The following is a 12923-nucleotide window of genomic DNA, read 5'->3' as shown; positions in this document are numbered from 1 at the left end:
AAATAAATGTCAACCATTGTCATCCAGTATTAGGACTGGGGGTGGTTCCACCCCTTAAGGTTCACTCATTAAAGATTCTTCATCTTGATGGATTACTAATATCTTGTGAGCTATTAACCACTAATAGTGGGAAGGCAAAATGACAAGATTTGGCAATGGATTAGATGTGGGGGGTGGATGAAGAGGGCTGGGCGGGGGGTCATAGGTAATACGAAATTGTGACCTAGAATGCCAAGAAGGATGGTATGGCTCTCAAAAGTAAAAGAAAAATTTGGAAGACAGATGAATTTGAGGGAAAAGATAATGAGCTGTCTTTTGGAAATATTGAGATTGAGATGCCTTTGGGACATACAATTCAAAATGTCTGGTAGCTAGTGGGTTTTACGATAATAATGTTTTCTTACTAGCAGTTTTCATGTCAAGACAAGATGACCATTGGTTGGGGATGTTTGAGGAGCGATGTTTATTCAGGCAGTGGTTGGAATGGGTGACCTCTTGGATTTCTTCCAAATATGAACCACTAGCACTCCATGTTCTGTGGGTCCCTCAAAAGGATCTCAGCCTTTATCGGTCCAAGATGATGGATGTCTTTGGTTAGTCTTCTCCACCAAGCAGTAGGAGTGCTGGGTCACCAGGCCTGTGACACCTCCATCCTTGACAATATCTTCTCAGTCTTTCCCTTTGTTTGCCTGTGCCAAAGTCATAGGATCTTGACAGTTCAAGGGTATGGGATTCTTGTGTGTAGTTTGAGAAACAAGAATAATGATCAAAACAAAACTAAATACTTTTTTGTGAAAATTTTAGATTAAAATACTTTTACTGTCACACTCTGCTAATATCTTGGTGTAACAACAGTGCTGCTAGCAGCTGTTGTGGGGGTGAAAGACCAATAACAATAGCACACAGGAGGGCTACTAGCACAGGTTCTTTTATCTGCTTTTCTAAGGAAAGCAACTTGAAGGGGTTACAATCTTACTTTAATTAAACATATATGTATCATTTGCTTGGCTCAGGGGAAAAAGCCAGCACCCTGAACTTTAGAGAAAATACAAACAGAAATTACAAGCATACATTATATAAACAGAACAAACATAAATCAGTAGACAGGCTTCTATCCGTCCATAGCAATACATAGTTACCAGAGAGAGAAGCACCAGCATCTGGGTTTTCAAAGCTGGGGTGCTCTGTGATGGCTACCCAGAGTCTCATCTGGTCAAATCACATGACATTCTTCCAGTGAGTCAGAGCCCCAAAACAAAACACCAACCTTAGATCTTATATACCTTTCTCAGGGTCAGAACTAGGCTTTCTTGTTTCCTAAGCAGGTCATCAAAGACTCTTGATTCAATCAAAGAAATGATGGCAAGACTCATCAAAGGTCCTTGATTACCTCAGCATTCAAAAAGAGAAAACAGTAAAAAAAAAAAAAAAAAAAGTCCTACCCTTCTTACCATTACACTTGGTTCCCTTTTTTTTTTTTAACTTTCTATGGGATTCTATGGTTGTCTTCTTATTCTTTGTTCTAAGACTTCACTGAGTATGGGAAGGGAGAGAGGGCTAGGTGGTAGGTAACAGGGGCAAATAGCAAATAGGTAGAGAATTCAAATCATGCCCTATTTACAAGTTAACCCTAAACCCTATGGCCCTGAACAAGTAACTTAATGTCTCTCAGTCTGTTTTCTCTTCTGTAAATTTGAGAAAATGATCTTATGGACCTCATAGAATTTTTGTGAGGATTAAATTAGATAAGATATGTAAAACATCTTATAAATCTTAATGTGCTTCCATAAATATTAATTATCATTATTATCATCAATAAAATATGTTTCATAAAAAATGAAACTGTGAGGTTGAACTGATTAGAAACATAGAGAAAGAATGGTACAATTTGAGCTATATCTAAAGGGCCTAATAGTATTGGGAGCCTTAAGGAAGGGGAATTCTAGATAAAAACATTAACACAAGTGCCATTCTGTAAATGGAAATACACAGGGCCTTGTTATTGGTCAGTCAGAGACCAATCAATGGCAAAGGGTTAGCATTGGGAAATCCTGAGGCATAAGGTCAAAGGGGTAGGGTGATGTTGTATTTAAAGGGCATGAGCGCAAGCACCAGCTGACATCTGTCTGTTTGCTGGATATTTGGGGAGATTATGAACGCACTTAGTCTATTCAAGTACCACTGTGTGCCCCCATGGTTAGACTTGTCCAGGGATTGGTCCCTGGCTTGTGAATTGGCCTGTTTCTTTGTGGAAGAGTCCACTGAACAACTCTCACCAGCCTTGAGGTAATTGTTTCCATCACGTGTTCCAAATGAGCACCCCAGGAGAGGTGATTGCCCCAGAAAATTTCCACCCAACTGGCAGCCAGTGAGTTCCTGCAGCCAGTTTGTGCCTCACCCTGCTAGGCAGGTTTCAGCCCCATCTGTTGTTCTGTAGCTGGGGATATGGGAAAGGTAGAAGGAACCTGCCCTTCATGGTATTGACTGTCTGCACTGTGGCCTTCCGCATCAATCACCCTTCCTGCAGATGTGCTCCCAGCCCCAGAATTTATCAAGCACCAACCCCCACCCCCCCACCCCATCCCCATTATTCCCTGTTATTGAAGTACAGGAAATGAGGGTGAGCCAGGATGGCCGACTGGCCAGCACAACAGCTCCTCCTTCCTGTGCTCCTGCCAGAATAACTCCCAAGTGGTCAGTAGGAACTTACAGGTCACGAGCCCCCATTCCAGTCTTTTTTCCCAACAGCGCTAAATGAGCCAATACTTGATTCTTCAAACTAGGATGATTTTGTCAGTGTGTTTCTTCTCTTTGCCTATGCAGATCACAGTCTGCTATAACATAGTACATCATTGTAGTACATTGTCTTAGAGTGCCACTGTGGTTGGAAAACAGGTTACCTTCCAGCCCACATGGTGATGAATAGACTTGTCTCAGCCGAGTGAGGGCTCAGATGATGGATATACAGTAACTCCTCACCAGGTCCCAATTCAAAGACTTCCTGACTCAACAGTACCTGCTAGACCTTGCATTCTGCTGGTATCAGATCAGGATTGCCTCCTTATGTATGTAGCAGCTGGCATGTATAGGTGCCTAATTAATGCTTGTTGACAGATTAAATGAAGCAATAGAAAAGGAATATGGTAGAGGAGAGGCATTAATGCATTGATAAAATGATCATGTTATCAATCAATTAACAAGTGTTTATGAGAGGAGGGGCCATGTTGCAAAATGGTAGGAATGCGGACCCCAGACTCAGAAGTCCTGGGTTCAAATCCTTCCTCTGATGTTTCTTACCTAAGTGACCCTCGCTGGGCAAGTCTCTTCATTCCCCTTGGTTGGTCTCAGTGTCCTCATTTGTAAAATGAGGAGTCAGGACTCTGTATTTATGATTCTGTTAAACACCTACTCTGCTTTGGGTGCCATGCTATGCATGGGCATACATTGGCAAAAGGGAAATAATCTCTGTCCTCAGGTAACTTACATTCTGCTGGGTAGACACACATGTTCTAATTTGTTAACTCATTTGTGTGTGGGTATATTGTATACATATGTGATGTACATGTGTATTACATACACACGGTTATATTCAAAATACATACAAAATGGAACCCATTCCATGGTGAGGGGGAGATTGGCACAAGCCTCAGGTAGACCTGAGTTGAATCCTGTAGGAAACTGGGGATTCTAGGAGGCAGAAGTAAGGAAGGAGGGCGTGCCGGGCTTGGAGGACTGCCCTTGCACGGGCCATAGAGTCAAGAGTGGAACTTAGAGTCCATGAAAGGAAATAAGGTGGAACGAGGTTGGTAGAGATGACCAAGGGCAAGGGGCAGGGTTTGTATTTTCTGCTAGAGGTGACAGGAGGCTACTGAAGTAGGGGGTGATAAGGTGCTACCTGGACTTTAGGAAAATCACAGGCAATTGTGAGGTGGATGGAAAGACCATTTAGGAGGCCATTGAGGCAGGAGGGCCTGAACGTGGGAGTGGAGACAAAGACGTACGGGAGAGACATTGTGGTCAAAATGACAAGATAAAGCAACTGAGAGTGGACTGTGCCAACTGAACAGATATATATATATACACATATCCCTATGGCTCTGTGTGCCACAAACTGAGAGAGAAGCCTATGACTGTAATTTATAGCAGCAGTTTCCCATTTTACACATAATGTACTGACTTTGCCTTTTTTAATGCTTCCCAGAAGCGAGGATGCAGTCAACCAGATGGCCGTTACGCCTTTTCCATTACCAGTCAGCTCCCAGTCTTCCGTCGAGGTAAGGTCATAATTGTGAGAAACATGGTTTTGGGGATCACTGGACTTCCCCAGATTGTGAGAACAGGCGGCTTTGGGGATCATTGGACTTCCTTGGCAGGGCCAAAGTCCTGAGGAAGAACCCTGTGATAATCCCTAGGGAAGGCTGTACAGATCACAGGACTCCCAGAGGAAGACTGAGTGGTAGCACCCCCTTAATCTGTGGGGATCACAGGGCCTCCTAGGAGTCAGACCCTAGGAGGACCCAAGTGATGGCCCCTTAGGACAGCAGTAAGATCACAAGGCTCTCAAGACAGGGCCGGAAGTCCCAAGTGATGTCCCCTTAAGAAGGCTGTGCAGACCACAGGGTTCCCCAAGAGAATCTGGAGTGATAGCCCTTTTAATACTGCAGTGGGGATCACAGGACACCCCAAAGCAAGATCCAGGAGTAAGCCCAGCGAGCTTCCGCTGCCTATTGCTTCCCTTCACTTGACCTTAGGAAGATCCATGTGATTTGCCCATTCTCACCCAAAGAACTCAAGACCAGAGTGGGCAGAGGAAGGCATTTTATTACGCTCCTTGAGAGAGTGGGTGTAGTGCTCACTGGAACACTCACACTGATACAGCTGCAGGAGCAGGGGTAACCATTCCCTCCACTCCTGCTAGATTTATGGTTAGTTTACAATCTTTATTTTTCACATAGTTTTCCTAGGTTATACAGTTTATACAGGTAAGATAATAAGGATACAGAAGCAAAAGTGAAGTTAATTAGATTTTCCTTGTCTTAGTTTAGGATTAAACTACATTCTTTTACTTCCCCTACTTTCCCTCTTTAACATATGCAAATTATGCAAATCAGTAGGCCTGCATTCTTGACCAAGACCAGACCCTAGATAAGCTTGAACTGGTTCAAGAGGGTTTGGCCTCTCTAATTCCCCAGACTGCCTTCTCAAAAAGCATGCACATGTGTACAAGCCTCTGACTGACCTTGAGGCCTGGTCTCTGCTAAAGCTGGGGTGGGGGAGGGCAGGGAAACACACCTTTAGTTCTGTGGAAACAAAACTCCTCCTCCCATTTCTTACATTCTTGATCCACCTTTGGGGCATTAGGTGGATTCATCATCATTTTGTTCTAAAATAGAAATTAAAGGATAATCTGAAAATTTCAACCCAGCCATAGACCAACCTCCATTTTTTTTTCAATATGCAGCATCTGACAGGGTCAGAGATTTACAACTGGAGGAGACCTTAGATGGCCCCTAGTCAAGCCTTCTCATTTTACAGATAAAGAAACGGAGGCCCAGAGAGGCAAAATGACTAGCCCAGGGTCCCACAGTCAGCAAGTGACGAAACCAGGATTCAAACTCATCCTCCTTGACTCCAGATCCTTGGACTGTCATGATTACAGGTTTCATTATCAAGGGACTTCTCCCCACTCCTGAAAACAGTGCAGCCACGAGGTTGGCTCTGAAATAATGTGAGGATCCCTTGCTTAGTTTCTTAGAACACAACAGGACCCAAGTACTTAAAGATTCCTGTGTCCTGTGCAATCATTCCCATTTGTGGAATGGGGGAGAAGAATGGGGACTTGGGGCTCTGCTCTTAGTCCAATGGTGTTGCTAATGGTTCCAGTGTTTCTTGGTCTCTTCTTTGGGAATGGCCTTCAGTCTTTGCAGAAGCCTTCATGGTGGCCTGAGAAAGTCAGCAAGGTGGGTCTGAATCCTGCCTCTGACCCCTAATAGATGTGTAACCTTGGGAAAGTCACTGAGCTTCTTGGCTGATTCTCTGAGAGGATAAGGTGCAGAGAATGTGCAGTCTGCTGTCGGTGGAGGGTGTTTCCTCTACCTGGGAGTTCCCTAGACCAAAGAAATTGTAGTCACCACCTCATCTGCCTTAGTGGTGGCTAGCACAAGGATCCTAGTACCTAGACCTGGAAGGAAGCTAAAAAAATCATCTTTCCCAACCCTCTCATTTGACATGTGGGAAAACTGAGCCTGACTTCCCTGCCTTCTCAAGACTTAGCTCCAATCTGCAGGAAGCCTTTCCTATTCTCCCTGCCCTCTTCCCTCCCACTCATTCACATATAAGTCATCAAAAAGGCTGTAATGAGTGGTAATGACCTCCGACCTTATTTATTTTGTGTATGTACATAGTTATATGCATGTCTCCTACTCCCTTCCAGCTATAATCCTTTCCCAGTCCTCTTATAACCTTAGGGACCCTGTTTTTGCATTTCTTTGTATCCTAGCATTTAACACAGTCTGGCCCTTAGTAGGGGCTTAGTCAATGATTGTAGACTAACTGATTTGACTAACAAAGCCATCTCAGTAGAAGCTATGACTCCCAAAAGGGGAGGAGGGGAAAAGGAATTCTGGGGTGAAGGGTAGGTATTAGAGACAAGCGCCATGGCTGGCTAGTACAGGGAGGGGAAGATGTGACCACCCTTCCCATCTGCCCCATCTCGCAGGGTGATCCCACAGCCTTTCTCTTCTCACTTTGGAGACCACAGATCTAGTTCATTCATAGTTTCAGTCACTTTATGGAATGGATATTCCAAATAGATATCTAAATCTTGACTCAATAAACCCAGTGATCAGGTCACGTATTGTTTCATCTTTATCTCATACTTTTTAAATTTTCTGGGTTTGTGTATATTTTATAAAGTATATAACTTAGTCTAGTGCTGCACAAATATAATGTATAAACAATTAACCAGCATTTATCAAGCACCCACCATGAGCCTCTCTCTGTGCTGTTGGCACTGTGCCAAGCTAAAGGGATATAAGAATGAAACAATCTGTACTCAAAAGGAGCCCATATTGTAACAGGGTAGACCGCAAGTACGTATATTGTTTTTAAAGGACTTTTTCCCCCTTGTGCCAATAGGGAACCACTGGAGTTTATTGAAAATAGGAGCGTGACATGGTTAGGCATGTACTAGGAGTACAAGATCAAAGCATTTTCTATTAAAAGTTCATGTGATCCAAAACACTGGGGTAGTTGCCCATCTTTTATTTCATATGTAGCTTTATAGAGACTTAGTCATCATGTTTTTCCAGAAAGGAAAGGTTCCTTTCTAATGCATTATATCTTTCACCCAATACTTTCAGAACACTTTGACAAATGTGACAGAATACAAGAAGCAAGGCTTTTCATCACTTAATTAATGGAGAAATTGAGATCCTTCGGGGCCACTAGGATCTCCATCTACCCAGAGGGGCTGTTTATATACAAACATCTCTGCTCTTCCCCCCCAGAGAGAACCTGATAGTCCCATAATATTTTGAGAAGACCAAATTCTCTCTTGTATTTATAGACTGTCTTAGACCAATATTTTGCCTTTTGTGGACTGCCTGGCCTGGGTCCGTGTTGGGCCACCTACAAGTTTTACACAGAAACTTCATCCTTGCCCTTGGGGTGGGGCTTGGACTTTCTGGAATTTTCTAAGTCTGGTGCTTTAGCAAAAACAGCTTTTTGGCCAATAAAGGGATTGTGGGTTGGGTGCAGAATCGAAGAGCGCATCAAAGAGAGACCCCAGAAAAGCAGGAAAATTTGGGCAGGTTCTGAAAGCTGCCTACTCCTGCACTTTTTGGTAAATGACACCCGCAGCTGAGTGAAATCACACCTTGGGTGTTAGCTGGCTTGTGATTTTTTTAAAAAGCTTTTTACCTGGCAAGCATTTCCTTCTATTTACACATGCATGTATTCCAAAATGTAGCTGCTTCTGCTCCGCACCAAATACTCACCACCAAGCCAGCTGTTCTTGGTTATCTTCACTTGTATAATGCTAGCTTTGTTCTCTCAGGGAGAGGCATTCATTCATTCGTTCATTCATTCTTTCATTTGTTTGTTCATTCATTCATTCATTCCTTTCAGGCCCATGACCATGGAACCTTCAAGGCCCCTCGTATCCCTTGTCCTGAATTCACTGCTCTTCTGTATCCTCAACCTGTATTAATTAATCTCATGCTAATTTTTCTCCAGACCTAGATTTCTCTTTGCCCCACTGGGCCTTTGTCTGGCTAGTAGTAGTAGTAGTAGTAATAGAAGTCATAGCAACAGCTACTGACAATTATAAAGTAATTACTCTGTGCCAGGCCCTACGCTAAGCACTTTATCATGATTATCTCACTTGATCCTCAACAACCTTGGGAGGGACATTCTATTATTATCCCCATTTTGCGGCAAACATGGGTTAAGTGATTTGCCACGGCCACGCAGCTTGTGAAGTGTCTGAGGCTAGATTTGAACCAAGGTCCTCCTGACTCCAGCTGCCTCAGAAAGCTGCCTTTCTGGCTAGTGATGAACACAGTCTAGTTTGAAATGAATCGTGGAGATTTTCAAATCCAATCCTCTCTTTTCAGGGACATTTTGGGAGAAGATCAGAACGTAGGCCATCTAAAGGAAGCAGAGGGAGTAGATGTTATCAGGCACCAATGACCATTGGTCCACAAAGTAGTTGCTGAGTTTCTTGGTCCCTGAGGCCAAAAGGGAAATAGCATTACACACTTTTCATTTTCTAGTTCAGGAAAACTACCAAAATCATTTTTAGAGACAGATTCTTTTTTCTCTTTGGTGTGAAAGCTAAGAGAGATTGAATTACTTTCCTTTCCAAGGTCCCTTTCAACCCTTAGATTTACATAATTTGACCAGCCTTTTAATATTAATAAGTTATATGTTCACTTGTCAGGTACTCTGAACTCTAAAACAAATAAATAACGTAAATCTTGTAACACTTATTTTGCATAAGACAGTCTATATGGGGCTCTTCTTGTCAGTTTCTCCTCTATTCAATGGGCCGGACTGCCAGCCAGGCTACAATCTTTAGAATTGTAGATTGAGTAGAAAGAAGTATAGAAACAGGCCATACCAACACGTGTCTTACTAACTTCCTACTATGTGCAAATATCCTCTTCTCAAGGAATTTACGTCCTAGAGAAATGGGTTTGTCACCTTTTTCCTGTTCTGGTCCCTTTAATGGTCTTGTGACATCTCCGTCCCCTTCCTGGAGTCATGTTTTTAAATTTGTAAAGTACAATATGTAGAATTACAAAGGAAAACAACAGGAGATGGGGCTCTGGTGGAGATGGCATTTGGGCTCAGAGGAATAAGCCCTCTGGGGCAGCCAGGTGGCCCAGTGGATAGAGCACCACCCCTGGAGTCAGGAGGACCTGAGTTCAAATCCAGCCTCCAGACACTTACTAGCTGTGTGACCCTGGGCAAGTCACTTAACCCCGATTGCCATAATAATAATAATAAGCCCTCTTTTAAACTCAGCTCTGCCTTTCTGGTGCCAGGCACTGTGCTCAGTGCTAGGGATACCAAGAAAGGCCAGAATAGATCCCTGCCCTCAAAAAGTTCATATTCGAATGGAGGCGAGAACATCTCACTATCTCGGTGGCCGCAAACCCTCTTTTCCTTCAAGTCCTAGTTAAAATCCCACCTTATGCAAGAAGCCTTTCCCTGCCCATCTTGAATCTAGCACCCTTCCTGTTAATGCCTTCTCACTTAGAATATTAACTGTTTACATGGTGTCCGCCCCATTAGACTGGGAGCTCCTTGAAGACAGGAACTATCTTTAGCCTTTCTTTGTCTCCCCAGTGCTTAGCATAGTGCCTGGCACCTAGTAGGTGCTTAATAAATGCTTGGTCACTTGACTACAACAAAATTTAAGAAGCTGAGACCCAGAGGTGTTAGGTGCTTTGTTCAAGGTCGAACTGTCTTAAGCAATAGAGCTGGACATGGAATACACACACATACATACACACACACATACATACACACACTCACATACTCATATATGCACATACATACACACACTCATTCACACACACACTCATTTACACACACACACACACTCATTCACACACACACACACATACATACACACACTCACATACTCATATATGCACATACATACACACACTCATTCACACACACACACACACACACACACACACACACACTTCTCAAACCCAGCCATCTTGCCCCTGGGCTGGCTCATTCCTTCCTCCATGCTCTCATTAGCTCAGTGTCTCCTCTACTCCTTCTTTCCCTCCCCCTCCACCCCAATCAAACTTCCAGTGGTTCCCTAATGGATTTCAGATTAAATCTAAATCCTCAGTTCCACATTACCATTCTCCCTAGGGTCCTTATCTAACTTCATTTCTCATTATTCCCCGGCATGGAGCTGGGTACATACAATGCTTGTTAAATTGAATTAAATTGTTTATTGAATTGTTGAGACTGGAAGACAGTCTGCCCTACCTGGTCAGACCCTGGTTTTTGTTATCTGTCTGTCTTTTTTTTTTTTAATTAATTTATTTATTTTTAGTTTTCAACATTCCCTTCCATCAGTTTTGAGTTATAAATTTTCTCCCTCTCCCCAAGACAGCGTGCAATCCGATACAGGCTCTACGTATACATTCATATTAAACATTTTCACATTAGTCATGTTGTAAAGGAGAATTAGAACCAATGGGAGGAACAATGAGAAAGAATGTTATTTGTCTGTCTTGTCTCTTCAGAAAGGTTGGTAAGGTTAGCAGCCATGCCTTGGATTGTAGAGACAGCGAAGCAAGGCTTTGGTGCTAAGAAACCTGGGTTTGAATCCTATGTCCTTCCTCCTCCTCCTCCCTGGCACTTAATGACTGTGCGGAAACTGGGCAAATTATTTTACCTCCCTCTACCTCAGTTTACCTTCCTATGAAATGGGAATATTACCTGCCTTACAAGACCATTGTTAGTAAGGCACTTTCTAAACTTTAAGTAAATGTTACCTTTTATGTCACAGTACAATTATTATTATATCTATAATTATAATGGCAAATGTTTATAGCACTCTCAGGTTTTCAAAATGTTTTTTATATTTGAACAATTCATTCCTATGTGATTCCTTAAAAGATGATAACCAAGATGCACCTAATTATTAATAAGAAATAAGGCATTAAACAGAGTGCTCTATGGTCACTAAAGGCATTAGCTGCTGTCATGGAACAAGTCCAGCACAGAATACAGATCGAAATGGGATTCCCTAACTATACGGAGATGCTATTTGGCAATGACATTGTGCCGATGCCACCAAGCCCTGGAAGGTAGCATAGCCTCACAGCTTCCTCAGATTGACCCATAATCGCTCGACTGTCTTCAGCCTAACCAGCCACATGAGAAAAACCAAGCGGATAACAAAAGCCTGTTTTACAGACTATGATACGCTTTGGATGCACACACCATAGAATTGGTCTGATAGGACGTCCGTCTTGAATGTTCACTCCAGATTGACAAAGAGCTGGCCCTAGAATGCAGGAGGAGGAGCAGACTAGGCTAAGTTGCTTTGAGGAAATTCAATGTTGCTTTCATTCCCTTACCTTTTCTGAACATTAGCTTCCTACTTTGTGAAACAGAGGTGGACCCACTAACACAGACCTCAAAGGCTTGTTGTAAGAAGTAACGTAGGCAAAGTACCGGACAAATGTTGAAGTGCCGTAGACAGCGTCACTCGCTATTTTTGTTTTTGTTATTTTATCATTTTTTTCTTCATCATAGTGGAAGGGAGCACCCACAAGTGGATTTGGGGATGTATTAAAGTTTGGCATCTTTGAATTACTATCACTTCAGCCTTGTTCCCCTGTATTCTAATAACCGCTCGTTGTTCACCAGCTGCCCACCCTGGGAAGTTCAAACACAGCGCCTCATGGCTGGTATCAGAGGAAGCATGACCCTTGGAGGCTCAGATGTAATTTTCTGGAGAAAGCACCAGAGTCAGAGTCATAGGAGTCTAGATAAAGAGCTAGAAGGGACCTCAGAAGCTGTTTTTCACATGAGACAACTGAACTCCCAGAACGTTAAGGGACCTTAGTAACACGAGCATCAGAAATCATAAAATCTTGTCATCCTAGATTTAGAACAAGAAAGGAACCCGGGGTCCATCATTTTAGAGACAAAGAAACTGATTTAGTACCTACTACTGTGCTCAGCCCTGGGAATACAAAAAATGGTGAAACAAAGCCTCAGCCCATGAGGAACCTACAATGTCATGGGAGACCACCTGCGAGTGACTGTGGACAGACAGGCTCTGTACGAGGTCAGGTGGAAATTGTCCAGAGAGAGAGGGCAGTGGAACGTGGAGGGATCCAGAACAGCTTCCCATAGAAGGGAGTCTTTTAGCTGGGGCACAAAGGAAATTGTGGACTGTGGGCTAAGGAGATAAATTTATGGGCAATTATAAAGCCATCATAAAGCTAATTTAGAGCACAGACCCTAACCCTAAAACTATAAGAAACCACATGGCTGCCGTGGGACCCTTTCAGCCTCTCAAGTACACCAAGCCCCTAGCCTCCAGGATGCTGCCTTATGGGCAGGGAGATCTTACCTTCTCCCCCTTAGTGCTGGTGCCTTCTCTCCATCTCACCCTGCCTGGAGTCCACTTGTGCATAGCTGTTTCAGCGCTGTCTTCCCCATTAGACTGGAAGCTCCTGGAGGGCAGGCACCGGCTTGTAGTCTTTCTCTGTGTCCATCTCCAGTGTTTAGTACAGTGCCTGGCCCATTTTGGTTCAGTTGTGTCTGACTCTTTGCGATCCCGTGTGAGGTTTTCTTGGGAAAAATACTGGAAGGGTTTCATTTTGTTCTCCAGTGGATTAAGGCAAATAGAGGTTAAGTGATTTGCCCGAGGT

The 12923-nt window shown here is 43.3% G+C and overlaps 1 protein-coding gene across 1 annotated transcript in view; it reads left to right on the top strand.

The window, feature by feature from the left end:
- Window positions 1-12923, top strand: part of PATJ (PATJ crumbs cell polarity complex component) — a 331975-nt gene that overhangs the window by 248903 nt on the left and 70149 nt on the right. The window contains exon 30 of the mRNA XM_036754106.1: window positions 4202-4274. Coding sequence (XP_036610001.1) covers window positions 4202-4274 — 73 coding nt within the window. The remainder of the gene's footprint in view (window positions 1-4201; window positions 4275-12923) is intronic.

This window comes from Trichosurus vulpecula, chromosome 4 (genome assembly GCF_011100635.1).
Source record: "Trichosurus vulpecula isolate mTriVul1 chromosome 4, mTriVul1.pri, whole genome shotgun sequence".
NCBI classification, from domain to species: Eukaryota; Metazoa; Chordata; class Mammalia; order Diprotodontia; family Phalangeridae; genus Trichosurus; species Trichosurus vulpecula.
This window is presented reverse-complemented; position numbering and strand designations above follow the sequence as displayed.